The sequence below is a fragment of the Mangifera indica genome, chromosome 16 (genome assembly GCF_011075055.1).
Source record: "Mangifera indica cultivar Alphonso chromosome 16, CATAS_Mindica_2.1, whole genome shotgun sequence".
Lineage (NCBI taxonomy): Eukaryota > Viridiplantae > Streptophyta > Magnoliopsida > Sapindales > Anacardiaceae > Mangifera > Mangifera indica.
The window spans coordinates 13256696-13274626 of record NC_058152.1 but is presented as its reverse complement, the minus strand read 5'-3'; the positions used below and the strand labels follow the sequence as shown (position 1 = coordinate 13274626).

Below are 17931 nucleotides of genomic sequence, written 5' to 3'. Positions count from 1 at the left end.
AATAAAATATAATTGGTTGTTATATAATAAAATCTTAATATTTTAAATTTTAATTTTTTAAATAAAATAACAAAAAATAATAAAAGGCTAATTTTAATTAAAGATTTATTTATTTTAAAGATTTTTAGATAACAAAATCTTGGATAATATAAAATGGATTAAAATAGTTAAACGCATTAGAAAGAAAATATTTTTAATAAATTTCTCAAAGATAATATTAAATGAAAAATAAAGAAACCATATCCAAATCGTTGGGAGGCGCGCCAAAAAGAAACTTAACTGTCAAGCATCATAGCCAACTATTTTTCTCCACGTGTACAGATGCTCACAACGTCACGTCATCTTTCCTTTCCGTATAAACAATCCACTCTCTACGAAAAGAAAAAAAAAATGGAATCACTGTCAAAATCTGACAATCCAACGACGGAGAATGAATCTCAGGCCGTCACGAGACGCATCCAACGGTTGACCTTACACCTGACTCCACTGTCCGATCACTACCGCCACCACCAACCCCACCTCCATCCTTCACCATGCAGCGGCGGCGGCGGCGGCAACAAGGCCAAGATTGAAGTGAATAAAACAGAGCTTTCGAATTACATGAGAGGGAAACACAGAGAAATTCAAGAGAGGGTGCTTGAATATTTTAACTCGAGGCCGGATTTGCAGACACCAATTGAGATTTCGAAAGATGAGCATAGAGAGCTGTGTTGGAGGCAGCTTGTGGGGCTGGTTAGAGAGGCGGGGATTAAGCCTTTTCGATATGTTGTTGAGGATCCTGCTAAGTATTGCGCCATTGTTGAAGCTGTGGGAAGCGTTGACATGTCGCTTGGGATCAAGCTGGGCGTGCAGTACAGGTAAATTTTCTTATTTTTAATGGTACAATTCTTTATGTTATATTAGTTTGGGATTGCTAGGATTCCAAGTGCATATCTTTTAAGGTTTGGTTTTCCCAAAGTTCATGTCACGGATGATTCTTTGAATGTTTGTTTATATGTATGAAAGTTATATAGGTATTTGGTCTTTGAAATCATTATTTTTTTAAGTTTTACTAAATCTTAGAATTTGACTGTATATCATCCTTGAAACGCCTATGTATGAAAGCTCTATGGATTAATTTCTTTTAGTTTATCATTTCTTTATTATGTTTTTACTTTGTTTTTAGAATTATGCTGATAGAATGAAAATTTGAATGTATGGATCTATGTGAAAATTGAATGGTTGCTTATTTTTAAGAGTCTTTAAGAGCGCGAATATGTGTTAGCATATGCCTTTGGTGGTTGAGAAGGGGAGTCTTATTTTTGTTTTCATTTTCTTGCTATGTATGCAGTCCCTTGCAAGTTGTTTGTTCATAAATTAAAGAACTTGAAACAATCTATTATTTAATTGATATGAGTTTGTTGATCATGGTTGTGGGATTGAGGATGATGGAAATTGGTGGGATGGTTGTTAATCTCCCTTGCAATATCTCCTAATGCAGTCTTTGGGGAGGTTCTGTCCTCAATTTGGGAACCAAAAAGCACAGGGACAAGTATTTTGATGGTATAGACAATTTGGACTATCCAGGTTGTTTCGCAATGACAGAGCTTCATCATGGTAAGCAAGCACAAATATTTAATCTTTTTTTTTCATAGCCTCTAATTTTGATGATGATATTGATAATTCGGTGATATTGATATAAAGACTAGCTTCTGGGAGCACTGTTTTTGTTTTGGAAGGTTTGTGTGATATTACCAGAGGTATTGGAATATAATTTTACTCATACTGTGGTCAAGGGGGTTTTGGGGTAAGTTGCATATGAAGAAAATAAGGGGGGATTGATGTAGTTATTGATAATTTGCTTTCACTAAAGAATTTTTTTTTCATACTCAAGTTTTTCCTTGGTTAGAGGTCATTATGAAATGTATTATATGTTTCTTTTTACTTAACATTTGTTCAGCCTGTTGCTTATGTTGGAGAGCTGTACTAAATATGCATGTCTATACTGAATTGTCATTTTTTCCTTAAAAGGCTCAAATGTTCAAGGCCTCCAAACAGTTGCAACATTTGATCCTATCACAGATGAATTTATAATCAACACACCAAACGATGGAGCCATTAAATGGTGGATTGGCAATGCTGCAGTTCATGGGAAGTTTGCCACTGTTTTTGCCAGGCTTATGTTACCAACTCATGACAAAAATGGATATTCTGATATGGGTGTTCATGCCTTCATTGTTCCAATTAGAGATTTGAAGACCCACCAGACACTTCCAGGAGTTGAAATACATGATTGTGGCCACAAGGTTGGTTTAAATGGGGTAGACAATGGAGCATTGAGATTCAGCTCAGTAAGGATTCCTCGAGATAATCTTCTTAATCGATTTGGAGATGTCTCTCGAGATGGAAAATACACAAGTAGTCTTCCAACCATAAATAAAAGATTTGCTGCTACTCTTGGGGAACTTGTAGGTGGAAGGGTTGGCCTTGCATATTCTTCAGTTAGTGTCCTCAAGATTTCTGCAACAATTGCCATCCGATATTCTCTATTGCGCCAGCAATTTGGTCCTCCCAAGAAGCCTGAAGTCAGCATTCTTGATTATCAGTCTCAGCAACACAAGCTAATGCCGATGTTGGCTTCCACTTTTGCATTCCATTTTGCCACTGCACATTTGGTGGAGAAATATGCGGAGATGAAAAAATCTCACGATGAGCAATTGATCGGAGATGTTCATGCACTTTCAGCAGGCCTCAAGTCATATGTGACTTCTTATACAGCAAAGTCATTGAGTGTTTGCAGGGAAGCCTGTGGAGGTCACGGGTATGCTGCTGTCAACCGATTTGGTACCCTGAGGAATGACCATGACATTTTTCAGACTTTTGAGGGTGACAACACAGTGCTTTTGCAACAGGTTATGAACAAATTTTTTTCTATTACATCGTTGATGTGAACTCTATATTTGTGACCTTAGATATGACAGTCCCAAAATTCATGTTAGGCCAGAATGTGTTAGCAATAGGGTTTTACTACTATAGTGAAAATTCTACTCTGAGCCCCAATAGGACCGTCCTGCTTCATTTGGGCACTTCTACCTTTACTCTGAGCCCCAAGCAGTGCACAATATTTCCATTGTCTTCAATTTCATGCAAATGGGTAGGTGATGTATTCTAAATATTTGACTTGAATGGGCCCTGTCCAAACCTAGCTCTGAAAACTGATGGCTTTCTCCTAGAATGCTAGAACCAAAGTTCAGTTAATGGCATTGCGCTAGTAGATAGCTTCAACTTTCCGTTCAGATATAATTTTTGTGTTTTGGCTTTTTGAATGTCACCCTTTCCTGGTAATGGATATTAAAAGATGTTTTGAGTTTCTAATGTATATGTCATTTGTGACCTTTTGCTTTTCATTGAATGCAAACTAGATCTGAATTGTTCCATTGTGATGCAGGTAGCAGGTGATCTTTTGAAGCAATACAAGGAGAAGTTCCGTGGTGGGACATTTGCAGTTACATGGAATTACTTGAGAGAATCCATGAACACCTATCTCTCTCAGCCAAATCCTGTAACTGCTCGTTGGGAAAGTGAAGAGCATTTACGAGATCCTAAATTCCAATTGGATGCCTTCAGAGTGAGTGTCATCTTTGTTTTTTGATTTCAAATCTCTTGCTTCTGCTATAAAATAAACTTATTTTATGTTCAATACAATATTTCTTTTTTTCAGTACCGAACATCTCGATTGCTTCAAAGTGTTGCAGTGCGACTTCGCAAGCACGCAAAAACCCTAGGGAGCTTTGGTGCATGGAATAGATGCTTAAATCATCTTCTCACCCTTGCAGAATCCCATATCGAGTCAGTCATCCTAGAAAAGTTTATTGAAGCTGTCCAGAAGTATTTCCCTCTCTTAGATTCACAGGTTCATGTATTGTTTGCTCTGTGATTTGTGATTTTTGATTACTAATTTGGCTTTGGTATATCCACCAGATGTCCAGATCCTAGTTCTCGAGCTGCTCTGAAACTTGTCTGTGATCTTTATGCCTTGGACCGAATTTGGAATGACATTGGAACCTACCGAAATGTCGATTATGTGGCTCCTAATAAAGCTAAGGTATTCAGAAATCCTAAGTAATGAATCAAATTATATTATCATAATATTTCTTCTAATTTCTCCAAAGCAGAAACACCCCATTTTTGCTTCAAGAATCAGCTTATATTGTTTGTTTCTTGGGGATGCAAATCCTGTGCACTCTTCTTCATTGATAATTTTGCTTCCTGTTCTGCAGGCTATTCATAAGCTATCAGAATACTTGAGTTTCCAAGTGAGGAACATTGCTGGGGAACTAGTCGATTCATTTGATCTCCCAGATCATGTTACAAGGGCCCCAATTGCCATGCAATCAGAAGCTTACGCTCAATACACACAGCTTGTTGGATTCTAATACTCCAAGGGAAAGCAAAAAATAGTGAAGTATACATTTGAAACAACTGTGGACGCAAAAAGAGGTGAAAGAAAGCTCCCACATTTATTATTATTATTTTTTTTCCCACTTAGAATATGATACTGAATCTGTGGAGCAAAACCCATGTTGGCATACCAGACAGAAAAATAATATGCTGAGATTTAAAGAAAAAATAGCATAGTTAATGATATTGTATGGAACAATGGATCTTGATTCTTGTTGATAAACACTATTAAATAAAAATTCAGTCAAATTTATCATCTTGGTTTAAGAACGAGTTTCTGTCAAGGGAGTGGGAAATAATATAAAATGGGAAAACTGTGGCCTCTTCTCTTTTTGGTCAGTGAGGCCATAAAGAAAGTAGGAGTAATGAGATAAGCAGGCAAAATTTTGTAGCAACACTCTCAATATTTTATAAAACCAAGAGCATGAAAACCTATAAATTAGCCGACACTTCCAGTTTCATTCTCCACTCTTAAACTTCCTGCTTCTCAAAGGCTTTATGCAACATCTTGAAATTTACACATACCTATTTCAACCACAAACTTAAAGATGTCTATATCGACAATCACAACATTCAACCTCTGGCTGGCTTGAGTCTTGCATATGACTCAACGGCTTGATCATTTTTCAGTCTAATATCCTCATACATTTTGAGGGATGCCTCAGAAAACTTGTTGAGTCGATCAAGAACCTTTGCCAGACTTGTATGTAAACATGACAAGTTTACAGAGGCATTATCGTTTTTCTCGTCATCTTTGCCTTCTGATTCTCCATTGTTTGCATCAAGTAATTTCTGTTTCTCCTGTTGCTGTTCTGCTTGTTGCTGCATTAATTGTTGCAAATCAGACAAGAAGGTTTTGATTTCATTGCTAAGTTCATCTGATGGCAAACTGCTAAGCCCAGCTGACCAATCACGACATAGAACAAATATAGGTGGGGCCACAGCTCGACGAGGGGAGAAAGGCTTCCTGCTTTTGGAACGCTCTTGTTGTGGAAGAATGCAATTGTTCAGCCAGCCGTTAAGAGCTATCACATAAGATGTGAGACTGTTGATCCAGTCAGCAAAGCTCAAGCCGAAGCATTCAACCTCCTCCAGGAGCTGAGCCAGAATCTGCTTGTGTGTATCTCCCTGGGGAGTTCCTGCTGAGCTCCTCGAATGATATGCCAATGAGATGGTGATGTACTGTGCATGATGACATTCAAGCATGGCCTTCCACATTCGGATCAACCTGCATAAGGTTCAGAAGTTATAGTTCCATTTCTGCTGAAGACTTAAAAAGCACAATTTTAGTTGAAATATAATGCCAAAAGCCATCAAATTATATAACCAAATGGCTGCTGGAGAAGCTTCAAAGTCTTACCCCTGAATTAGCTCAACAAGTTGTGGATGCAATTCTTCATCTCTCATTTTTTCAATTCGCCTGGATATGGAATCAACGGATTGAAGTGCCACAATGATTCTAGAGTATAGATCCTTTATCACTGACCGGGTTTTATCAATTGCGTGAGTACTATGATCCTTTGCAAACTGGTGCCTCAGCTGGTCACATTTCTGGTCATATTGCTTCTGGATATATTCACTGGCCTAAAGAACCATAATAAGCGCGTGTTAAAGAACAGTGGCACATTATTTAAGAGGTAAATTTAATTACTTCAAAGGCTTCACTAGAAATGGCAAGAACTAGGTCATGTTCAGGGTGGAGAATCTGCGGCTGCAATTATATGAGATGATACTTATGTTCATTAAAAATTCTGCAAGAAGTAACATCCCTTTCTACTGCCATTTATATCCAATGGGTTAAAAAATTGCTTCCTATCAAAAGAAAAAGCCATAATATGTAACATCATTTAAACGTGTCATGAATGTGCTTAAGGTGAACTATGGATGAAGCCTGTTTCTATGGAATATGCAACATTGGATTTCAAAGAAACCCAACTCTTAATACGAAAATGGTTACAACAAAATACCTTCACTTCATCATAGAGTTTTTTTTCCCATGCATAGAGTCTATCCAGGGAGGATGCATGACTTCCTGCTATCATGCAGAAATCTTCGAAAAAATCACTTCCACTGTCACTCATATCATCTTTTGCTCCTGTGTTTAGCGGATTCCTTGATGAAGATGACCTTGACGATGTTGTTCGCTTCCAAGTAATGACCTTTGTAACAGGTTGTACAGGTTCTACACAAACATTGAAAACTTACATTATGGCAAGAAAAGAGTGAAAGATTCTATCTGATATGCAGGAAAGGAGAAAAAGAGAAATGTCATCCACCATATAAAATTGCCAACTAATAGAAAGAGACCAAGCACTCCCATGTTGTACAATTAATAGCTTTGCATATTGTATATCAATCAATATAATCCCATGCACATTCAAAAAAAAAAAAAAATTACTGGATCTTAATTTAAGTTGTACAAGTCCTCAGTGCCACATAAAAATCCACTGGCTATTTGTTTTAAATATGGTCAAAATAAAAGTAAATTCTCGGCGTGCAATGGAAACAAGAAGAGTTTACAAGAAAAGCCATGTGATTAAACATTATGCTTCATCAATCAGAAAGGCACTACTCTTCAAAAGTGCTAACATAAAGGATTTTGCTCAGTAGACTTGTGCTGAAAAATCTAGGCTCAGGCACAAAGCTTTCAACAGAATGCGATTACATTCTGTCTAATTAGATAGAAATGAACAAAGTCAATGAAGCAAAAGGGAAGGCGATTTGATCTAGATTAACAAACCACTTTAAAAGTGGCCTAGGAAAAGCATAAGTTGTGTATTTCACATGGGTTCGTGAAAGTTATATCTAGATTAACAAAAACAAAAGCTTACCATCAGAAACTGGTCCATTCTTTCCACAGCAGCAACCTAGATGAAATGATGCCAAAGCATCTGAGGCTGATGAACTCCCTACAAGAAAGAATTTGGCATGAAAACTCATTAGGGAGAAACTAAGCCAACAAAAAGAAATCAAGATTATATTGCAATCGAATGCTGAAGAATCCATATCCAATCAACCAATACTAAAAGCAATAAGATCACATCAGCAAAAATGATTACCTTTTGCCTCAGAAATTCTAACCCTGATATTGGTTGCCTCAAGCATCCGAGACATTTCCTTGCCAGACTCAGATGCTCTAAAGAAACGGTGCTCTATATCCTTGATGCTGGACAGAAAATCCTTAGCTCTATGAGTAATGAACTCTGAAGGATCTTCTCTTTCAGCACACAAATCTTTATCCACCGTAGTATTCTCCCTCTTAGAACTTGATTGCTCAAGAGCAGCATTTCCCCTTAATTCAACTCCTCTGGAGCTCATCGGACAACCATTAGCCGCATTAAAATCCACAGATTCACCAGTCATTTTGGCATCTTTTTGCCCCCATTCCGGCCTCATAGTTCCCTCACGATATTCACTACTCCCAGCAGAACCAACCTTTGCCCATTTCCCCTTTCTCTCAACTACGTTATCACCAGCACCAACACCTTCAGTCCTAAACTGTCCCCACTCTCTCGTATCCTCATAGTCCAAATCAAGGCCCCCGTTATGCCCCACAAACCTAAAGCTCTCACTCTCATCACTAGGGTCAAAAAAGTCCCAAGAGCCTGACTCAAAAGGAGGTGGTGGTGGTGGGGGCATAGGCATTACCAGTGACTCATCCTCCAAAAAACCACTAGCACCACTATTTGCATTCATCACAACAGTCACAGAAGTGCTCTTAGCAGTTCTCATATAGCTTACATTTGCCGCCATGGGTGGGGCAATGTGATTGAGCTTAGGGCTAGGGCTAAGACTAGGGCTTTGCTCATTGTGCAAAGGTGAATCAGATGCTTCGTTAATATGTGAAGGAGATGGTGATGGATATGATGAATGTGATGGTGTTTTGTCAAGCTCAGTGGGTGAGGTTGTTGATAAAGAAGACTCAATCAAAACCTCAGCCTCAGCATATCTCCTTAAGCCAATGCCAATATTTTTAAGAGACTGAGTATAAGAAACATGGGCAGCCGCAAATTCATGCCTTGAATCAATTGCTTGTTTGATAAATTTCCTCCTTGCTTTGCACAAACGCAAAGCTTCATTTCTCTCAGATTTCGAACTTGATAAACCCATTTTCCCTTCAATTTAACTGCATTTCTTCTACTAAATGAAACAATCAAACCCTTACAACAACTTCAACAACAGACCTCATGAAATAAACCCCATTCACAGACTATAAAACCAAAATGTTGCAAAACTAAAACCCTAATAAACCAAAAAAACGAAGTACACAAAAAGGCAGAACCTTGTCTAAACCCTAAGCTTAAATTTCAAAACAGAGCAAACCTCTTTAAAACTCGTAAAAGCTGAAGACTTTCTTCACAAAACTAAAAACTCACCAGTAGAAAGCTTAGCACGGAGGATTGATGCATAATTTCAGTGGACTTATCAACACTAGTGTCAAAGTAAGACAAGAGTGTAAAAACAGAGTGAAAGAGAGGAGGAGCTGCTTTCAAGAGGCAAACTGCAAAAGCAAAGAAAAGAAGAGTTTGGTGAGCAAAAAATTTAACTGCATTAATTATAGGAAATGGATGCTATGAACAGACTACAGAGTAAAAGAAAGTGAAACGTAGCAGGAGCCAATAGGGAGGGTTAGTGTTGGATGAAATGAAATGAGTATTTTGCAGAAATGTGAAGAGAGAGAGAGAAAGGAGTAAAATGGAGAGTTGGAAAGGCAAAGAAAGAAGAAAAAAGTTAATGGAGAGAGAGAATGACAGGAGGGGAATCTGTGTCACAGAGAGAACAGAGATGGAGCTGCCTCGTTCTGTGTGTGATTCTCACTATGCCTTCTTCTCTTTCATCACTGTTACAAAACTTAAAAGGAAACAGAAAGAGTGGAGACCGGTTTGGGCTCGAGTTGGGTATTTTAAATTATTTAAAATCCAGTGGCCTTCCCTTTTAATCAAATTAAATAGTTTATATGTAAGTAATATTTTATTATTATATAATTAAATACTATTTTATTTTTTATTTTTAATTATATAATAATATATTATTATTTATATATAAAAATTATATACATAATATTATTTTTTTACCTTATTAATATAATTAAATATTTGAATTTAAATTAAAAAATATTAATATCATATCTTTGAATTATTTGGTATAATAAAACTCAAATTTTATTTAATTGATGCAGTTGATTCAATTTAAAAAAAGTAATTCAATTTAAATAAAATTTTTCTATAAAAAGAAAAAGGAAATGGTCGAGCTTAAGTCTAAGTCACATACTTAGAGAGATTTATCTTTTTGTCGCCATGTTTTAATTATTATTTAATTTTTTTCTGACATAATTATTATTTGAGCAACGTTACAATAAATATCAAATTAGAATTAACCCTAATTGTTTTCTAATATATTTAATAAAAAATATTAAAATTTTGTTTATTATTTTCTTTAAATAGAAAAAATTAAAAATTTAACATTAAAAAACTAAAAATTTAATTAATTTATTAAAAAACTCAATAAAATTTTAAAAAAAACTTTTATTTAAATCAAATTGTCCGAATAAGGTTAAACCAAATATATTAATATAGTGAAATGCCAAATATATCACAGAGCTTGATGAATTTTGAAGGCATTTGAAAGAAATTGATATCTGAATTCTGATATGTCCTAATTATAGAGTGGTGATTTAGGGCCGCGCAGGCAGAGAGGAAATGTTGAAAACACCAAAATTTGTCAGAGAGAATGCATGTTCTCTGTTTTTATTATTGAAATTGCCGAAGAATATTATTTTGACATAATTGCCCCTGCCTTTTATGGCGCAGACATAACATTCGAATCGTGTATCAAAAATTTAATTTTTATATCATGTATCTAATATTATAATATATCATATCATATGATACTATTTTTAATATATAAAATAATAAAAAATTTGAACTGATATATTCATTATTTTAGAAAATATCATAAATATTTTAAAAAATATAAAATATCTTATACATTCTTATTATATAATTATTTTATCTAAAAAAGATGTGTATCAATTTGTATTGATAATATGTATTATATTATAAGATATATATTATATTGTATGATACATCTATAGTATCATATTAATTTAATATAGTTTATGACACATATCGCTTTTTATTTATATCGTATCATATCATATGATACATATTATGTATTGTATGATACTGATAATTATAAGTGTAGGTATAATAACCATGTATAAATATACATGTTCAATCATTATGTGTCTCCATATAAGTCAATGGCATGGTATACTTAGAAAGGGCATATGTATATACACTGGAAATACACTTGTTTAGTTGCAAATTTGTCATGCATATTAGCTTGACTCAGTCAAGCGGTTCTTATACAAACTTGAGCCTAGAGATATTATATTATTGAACATAAGCTTAGAGAAGTTCGATTCAAAATAATCAAAACAATATTATTTTAACTAGTATATATCAAAATAATATTATTTGAACTATTTATAATACTAAATTTAGCTAAATTTAAGCTCAATTCAATCGTTGGATTGTAATGATTTAGTTGTCATGTTGACATCCCGTAACTAAAATTCGTTTTAAAATTTAAATTATGTCATTATAATGTTATTAGTCCAAATAATTGATTTGTAAACAAGCTTTTTGATTGAGTTACTACCTGATTTAAATCTAAAATCATTGTATAAATGAAGGGTTAGATTCCAGGTAAATCAAACATAAATTGGGTGAAACTCATTTTCGACTCATTGTCGAGTGGGCTTGGCTCGAGCTCATCAAGCATGGAGAAATATCAATTCGTGTTCGACTTACTTTATAATTTAAGAGTTTGTGATCGGCACGTACCTAGCTCAGGTTCATGTAGATGGGTCAGAGTTGGCTCATATTGTCATAAAATGTTCAGCTCAACTCTCCTAAACGATGTCATCCCTTTTAATTTTTTAATGATGTTAGCCAAGTTGTGCTCGGCTTGTGAGCTGAACACCTCTATTTGGGTGCGAATTCATTTTTTCTACTATTCTCTAGCTTATATTTAGGTTCATATTTATTTACCTTATATTCATATTCAAACTCATTTAAATAAAAACTTATTTTGAGTTTAAATAAACTCGATTTCAATTCAAACCTACATAAAGATTAATATTATAAAGGCCAAATAACTATTTCCCTCCCAAGTATATTATTTTCCTAAGTTTTTTTCATTTAACTTTGAAAATCTCAAATACCCACTCATAAGCAGTTAAAAATTAATGGAACCTTAACATCTTAAAATTTTATTTCTTTCCCCCCCTTAAGCTTTAAAAACTAAAAGTTTTCCCCCAACCTAAGTTTTAAAAAATGACAGTTTTCCCTTAGGGTTTAGTTTCCAGATCTCCAATGTCATATTTGACGCCATTGCCAGTGCCCTTTATCTCTCGAAGCTTTCTCTCTCTCTGACTGCTCTCTCCACCCATTTGGACATCTGATCGATGTTGAATGAGACTGATTGACGATGGGAGAAGAAGATGAAGATGTCGTCTTTGTCTGAGAAAACGATCATCTTCCTAGACGAAGAAGATAACTTCGTCTTCATATGAGAAGATGAAGAGCTTCGTCCTCATCTGAGAAAACGAAGAGTTTCGTCTTCATTTTTCAAGCTTTATTTGATGTTGATCGAGCATTCAAATGGGTGGAGAGAGACCATCGGAAGGAGAGAAAGCTTCAGGAGGGAGAGATCATCGACAATGACATCGGATTTTATATCAGAGATCTAGAAATTAAACCCTAGGAAGAAACTGTTATTTTTTAAAACTTTGGTTGGAAGAAAACTTTTAATTTTTAATATTTAGGAGAGGAAAATGAGATTATATTTTAATTTATTTTTAATATTATAAATTAAACTTCGGTTAAATAGATATTTGAAATTTTTAAAATTAAAAAGGAAAAACTGGAAACAATAACATATGGGCGGGGGAGTTGTTGGGGTTGCGAGGGAGGGAATATGTCCTTTTGCCTATTATAAAATTAAAGCTTGATAATGGACAGATCTGCTGCGAGTTTTTTAATTAATAATGTGATTTATTCCTGAATCAGATTGATGATAATTTTAATTCGGCGAACAGGTCAAAAAGAAGAAATGTAATTCCACTTTAGCAAATACTCTAAAGAGAAACTCATGAAAATGATACGCACATGGTAAAGCTTAAATAAAAAATTAGAAGTAAAAATAATAAAATTATGTACATATATAATATATATAATTTTAATATATAAATAATATTAAAAGATTTATTCTTATTCAAAGTTTAATATATTTTCAAACTTTTAACAGTAAAATTTCAAAACTTAAAATGTCTACTATTCTGTTAAAATTTTCTGTTAAAGTTAAGAGTAAAATCGTCATTTAATTAAAAATATTTAAAAAACTAAAATTTTATCATATATTCTCCCCTCGTGATAAAAAACTAACGATTACTCTATACCTAAAGTTTGAAAACTCACATTTTTCCCCTTTTAGGATTTCATTTTAACTTATCCTTCTCTGATCGATAACTGACATTCTTCCTTTGTCACGGACGACCACCAATACAAGTTACAACAAACCGCCCAAAGATTGACATTTCCCAAAAACTTTGTCTGCTCCTTTTTGCTACTAACATCGACACGAAACACCAATTGTTGGCATCCTTTGTCTTTAGGAATGTTGATTAGATGTAAAATGAAACCCTAAGGAACAAAAGGCAAGTTTTCAAATTTTGAATGTGAAAAAATTGTTAGTTTTTTAAACTTAGAGAGGGATATGTGATAAAATTTTAATTTTTTAAAACATTTTTAGCTAAATAATGTTTTTACTATTAACTCTAACAGAAAATTTTTACAGAAGAATAGGTATTTAAGTTTTTGAAACCTTGTAAATAAGAGTTTGGGAATACACCAAACCTTGGGTGGGAATAAGTCTTTTGGTTATATAAATAATAACATATTATCATATACTTAAGTATTATTTTATTTTTAAGTTAAATTTATCCAGTCATATGGTGATATGTATTACTTGTGTATATTATTTATACACATAATACTACTTAATTAAAAAATTGATGGGATTTTATTAATTTTGTAATTATTATTATCATATAGAAAATTACCAAAATAATAATTCTATTTTAGGATTTTTTTTAACACCATTCAAGTTGTTTGGAACAATTTTGGCAGCTTTATTACTTGGTAATTAATATGATCACATGGGTTATTATTATTATTATTATTATTTTACATGAAAATGTAAAAAATGTTTTTAAAAATTTAAAATTGGGTTTTTTTTTTTCACATGGGTTATTGTTGATATAATTTATTAATAACAATATATAATATTTTTTATTATTTCTTAAACATTAAGAAATTAATTATTAAATCTTAGAAGAACACTGTGGATCCCCCTTCAGGCTTTTGTCAAAAGTATAAAAGAGAAAAGCGAAAAAGCAAAATAATCAAACATTATCTTATTCAATTTTTACTTTATTTATGTCTTTGTAAATACTTAGGATATTCTAAAGTCATCTTTAATGATATTTTTTTTTATAACAAATTTAATCATCATGATTTCTTTGTTTTTTTTTTCTAATTTGATGTTAATGTTAGGATAGTTTTATTAATTATCATAGATGCAATATTATATACATTCAATTTTGAATATCTAATTAAATACCTAAATAATGTATAATTATATGATTAAATATTATTTTATCTTTAAAATTAAAAATATCCAATCATATAATAATATATTATCTAAATACTCAAAATTGGGTGTATATAATTTTGAAAGGACTCTAACCTTTGTCTAAGGGAGTTCAAATCTGTATAACATTTGGTTGATTGAATTTAATTTTTCAGTTTCATTATTCTTTTTGTATGCTGAAAAACCTAATTGTACTAATTATTAAAGCTTAGGTCAAGACCAACTATATCTCCATGCATTTCTTCCATAAATGTTCAGGTTTAAGTTTGAGATTACGTAATTGAACTTCTTGAAGGAAAAAACTTAATAATATCATGATATTGATTTGAAATTACATATACTAACCATAAGTATGTGAGGCTAAACTAAATATGAAAATGATAATAAATATATATAGTTAGTTGAATGAATGTACATATTATAATGTGGTTTAATCTGTTGTTCGAGAGTTTATATTTACAAGTATACTATTTCCATTTCCGAGAAAAATTCCACAAGAGAATTATAGAGAGTCCCCCAAGTCCTTTCTAACCCTCTTTTATTCTTTATAATCATATACTTGGGTCATAAGTCAAGTCAATATTTCTATATGTTACATCCAAATTTAATTTCAAATTTAATCACTTTATGTTTCATATGTAATACGATATGATGTGGTAAGAAGTTATTATTTGGTTACATAGTCACACAATAAGAGAAATTGTAATTTGATCTTCGTGTAAAGAATGTGTTTAATCATGTTATCTTTGTAACTTGTCTCCTTTTTTAGTGCTTATCTTTTTTTTTTTTAGTTTGGTTGAACTATTGAAAAATGTTTTTGAGAGTCATGTTAGTCAATGTTGACAAAACAACTTATATTAAAAGATAAAATAATTTATTCTATACGTTATGAGTTTTGGTGTTTTAATCACGTAGTTTAATCTCAAATTAATCTGGCCTAATGATCAAAACATGTTTTAAACATAATTGAATTAGATTTGAGACGGATTCTTGGGCTGGTCCAATCTAGATTTTAATAAACTTCCCTGAAACTTTTTGTAGGTAATAAGAGCATCTTCACAAGCATTATTATATATATAGCCTTACGTTACAGGCATGCATTTGCGAACAAGCTCACAAAACTCACCTGTGTCTTCTACATGAAATAATGGAAGCTCTCTCGTGGCTTTGCCTTCACTGTCAAACTCTCCACGTACGCTCAATGCCAACATCTCAAGTTCCTCCAAACTTTATCACAGGTGCCACAATTTCAGCCCCCAATTACCTCAGCATATCCCATTTCACCCTTCCTAAAATCATTACCTCGGCTCTTCATGCTCTGAGTGGTTATTTGTTTTCAAGCTTAATTGCACCAAAGTTTCAAAATCAGGGTTAGATCCGATAGGAGTTAACTCGATTCTAATGAGTTGATCTCAAGTAACAATTCCAACTTGACTCACTTGTCTATTATATGAAATTGTTCTTATCTCGTAGGTGACATTTTTGATAGAGATGTTAATGGGGAGGGGATGGCAGGGTGGAGATGACTATCCCTATCTCCATCCCTGCATGATAGGACACCTCTTAGTCCTCACTATGGAGATGATGAGAAATTTTCATCCTCTACCCTAAGGAATAAATAATGCAAAGAGGATAGGAGGAAAGTTATGAATATATCTATTTTCGTTCAAGGATTATCTTTGTTTCTATCCTTATTTATGTTAGGATATCCTGACAAAAACTCTATTTTTATTGTCAAATTACTATTTATAATTTTTAATTCCTCTAATGACATATTTCATCTATCAATAAGTCTCTTATAATATTATGTACTAATTTAAGTTGCGCATTATAGATTCAAATCGAATTCAAACTAATCTTAAAGTTGACTATGATTAGATTGGATTAAATCCACCCTCATCCATAGTAATAGTCATTGGTACACAAATGAGTGTATGTATCTGGATGACATGATATATTTATACATACTTGTACTTACACCGCCGTTGCTATTGTGTATATATGATTGTGACTTTGAATTTGGTCTCGTACCACCGACTCAATAGAGATCAAAAGTGAACGACTAGTGTCCTTGTTGCAAAGAAGAAAGGTGTATAAGTAGCTAAAAGTAGCGAGGAAAACATGTTGAAATTTATGAAGAACTTTTGAGTCCTGGTTCGGATGAACATGAAGGAGGAAGAGAAGAACCGGATTATGAGTCGGAAGAGGTCGGCTATGATGAGCTCAAGAAGCGGATGCAAAAACTCAAAGAGAAACGTAAAGACGAAGAAGCTGAATCCTCTTCAAGACAAGTGGCATCCCGGTGGAAGAAGATGTCAAGAGCTCAAGATTTAATCCTCAAGTACATGGTGAAGATTATGGAGGTCTGCAAAGCCCAAGGATTCGTGTAAGGGAAAACCTGTAACTGGCTCATCTGATAGCTTGCGTGAATGGTGGAAAGAGAAAGTGTGCTTTGACAAAAATGCTCCTATTGCCATTGCTGAGTTCATGGCGCCACTTTTGGAGGAGAAAGATGGAGAAATGGACTTGATTTCAAATATGCATCTTCTTCATGAGCTGCAAGATACCACTCTATGGAGTCTCCTTTATCCGCCCTGATGCAACATTGTGCTCCTCCGTGGTGGCCAATGGGAAAAGAAATTTGGTGGGTGAGCAAGGGATGTCTCAGGAACATGGCCCTCCGCCTTATAGGAAGCCTCATGATTTGAAAAAAGCTTGGAAGGTTAGTGTTTTGGCTTCTGTAATCAAACACGTCCCCAGATTTGAATAAAATGAGGAGAGTCGTGAGACAATCCAAGTGTTTGCAGCATAAAACGACAGCAAGAGAATCAGCCACTTGGTCGAAAGTGATTAACAAGGAAGAAGCTCTTTTGAAGCTCACTGAGACATGTCTAAAAATATCACCAGAGGAAGAAGAAGCAGAAGGGAGAAACAAAGAGAAGCATGCTAGTGAGAAAAGAAAGTGTATGTTTGAGAGAGAGGTCCAAGAGAACACTCTCTATGCTTGTCAAAATTTGAAATGCCCACAAAGTGAAATTGGGTTAGGATTTGTAAACAAGAACTCCGGGAGTGACCATGAGTCTCAATGTTCTTATAAAACGGATCAAGAAAGTGAACACAGTACTGAAGAAAATATAGATCCAAACTCGGATTCATCAGCCTGGAGAAGCTTCCCCACCACAAATAGTACTCTGAGTTCTCTAGATGGAACCAGCAGAGAAAGCCTGAGTCTTCAGGAGGCAAATGAAAGTATGAAGGAAGTTGGAGAGAAGTGTGAACCAGGGGGTATTTCTGCAGTGGAAGAATATGGAAGATTATTTTGGGATGGTGGAATTGAACATCGTGACATGGATGGAGCATTTTACACCCAGAGATACATGGAAACAAGTAATGTGAATGCTTTACAAGGCGATACCATTGGTCAAGGAGTGACTTCAAATTGGGATTTGGGATTTGAAGGGTGAGGCAAAAGTTTAAGTGCTAATTTACTGAAAATCTTTACGACAATAAAATTTTGTGTATTAAAAATGAGTGCTAATTTATATACTAATTGTAAGTGTTAATAATATAGGTTGACTGTGTATACACTTTATGAGCACAAGTAATGTATAAATAATTCAAATACAATTTCATATAGATTATTAGACATGGAGCAAAATAAGAAACAATAAGCTACAAAGTAAAAGAGATGAAACATTTTTATATGGTTCGGCTACAACCATAGCCTAATCTATGAGACTAAGTCTAGCAAATTTCAAATCCACAATGTATCTA

General features: G+C 33.9%; 3 protein-coding genes across 8 annotated transcripts; 2 read left to right on the top strand and 1 right to left on the bottom strand.

Moving 5' to 3' along the window:
- The first annotated feature begins 355 nt into the window (after positions 1–355).
- LOC123199065 (acyl-coenzyme A oxidase 2, peroxisomal) lies at positions 356–4696 on the top strand. The gene is made up of 7 exons (XM_044613886.1): positions 356–857; positions 1481–1596; positions 2011–2891; positions 3428–3607; positions 3701–3867; positions 3961–4084; positions 4260–4696. The coding sequence occupies exons 1-7, from the start codon at positions 391–393 to the stop codon at positions 4413–4415; spliced, it is 2091 nt and encodes a 696-aa protein (XP_044469821.1). The 5' UTR covers positions 356–390; the 3' UTR covers positions 4416–4696.
- Positions 4697–4824: 128 nt separating this feature from the next.
- On the bottom strand, positions 4825–9275 carry LOC123199063 (protein ALTERED PHOSPHATE STARVATION RESPONSE 1-like). 6 transcript variants are annotated; one of them, XM_044613883.1, is made up of 7 exons: positions 9024–9275; positions 8817–8941; positions 7500–8580; positions 7272–7349; positions 6408–6622; positions 5801–6024; positions 4825–5668 (listed from the first exon to the last, which is right to left on the bottom strand). In XM_044613883.1, the coding sequence occupies exons 3-7, from the start codon at positions 8548–8550 to the stop codon at positions 5014–5016; spliced, it is 2223 nt and encodes a 740-aa protein (XP_044469818.1). In that variant the 5' UTR covers positions 8551–8580; positions 8817–8941; positions 9024–9275; the 3' UTR covers positions 4825–5013. The 6 variants fall into 6 exon arrangements, with proteins under 6 accessions (XP_044469818.1, XP_044469819.1, XP_044469816.1 ...); XM_044613884.1 differs by having other exon boundaries at positions 7500–8577; positions 9193–9211; XM_044613881.1 differs by having other exon boundaries at positions 8817–9275.
- A 6029-nt stretch (positions 9276–15304) lies between these two features.
- On the top strand, positions 15305–17621 carry LOC123199023 (putative ETHYLENE INSENSITIVE 3-like 4 protein). The gene is given in 6 exon segments (XM_044613820.1): positions 15305–15527; positions 16330–16543; positions 16545–16740; positions 16743–16803; positions 16806–16908; positions 16910–17621. Coding segments are annotated over 6 exon segments (1509 nt in total).
- Positions 17622–17931: the final 310 nt, after the last annotated feature.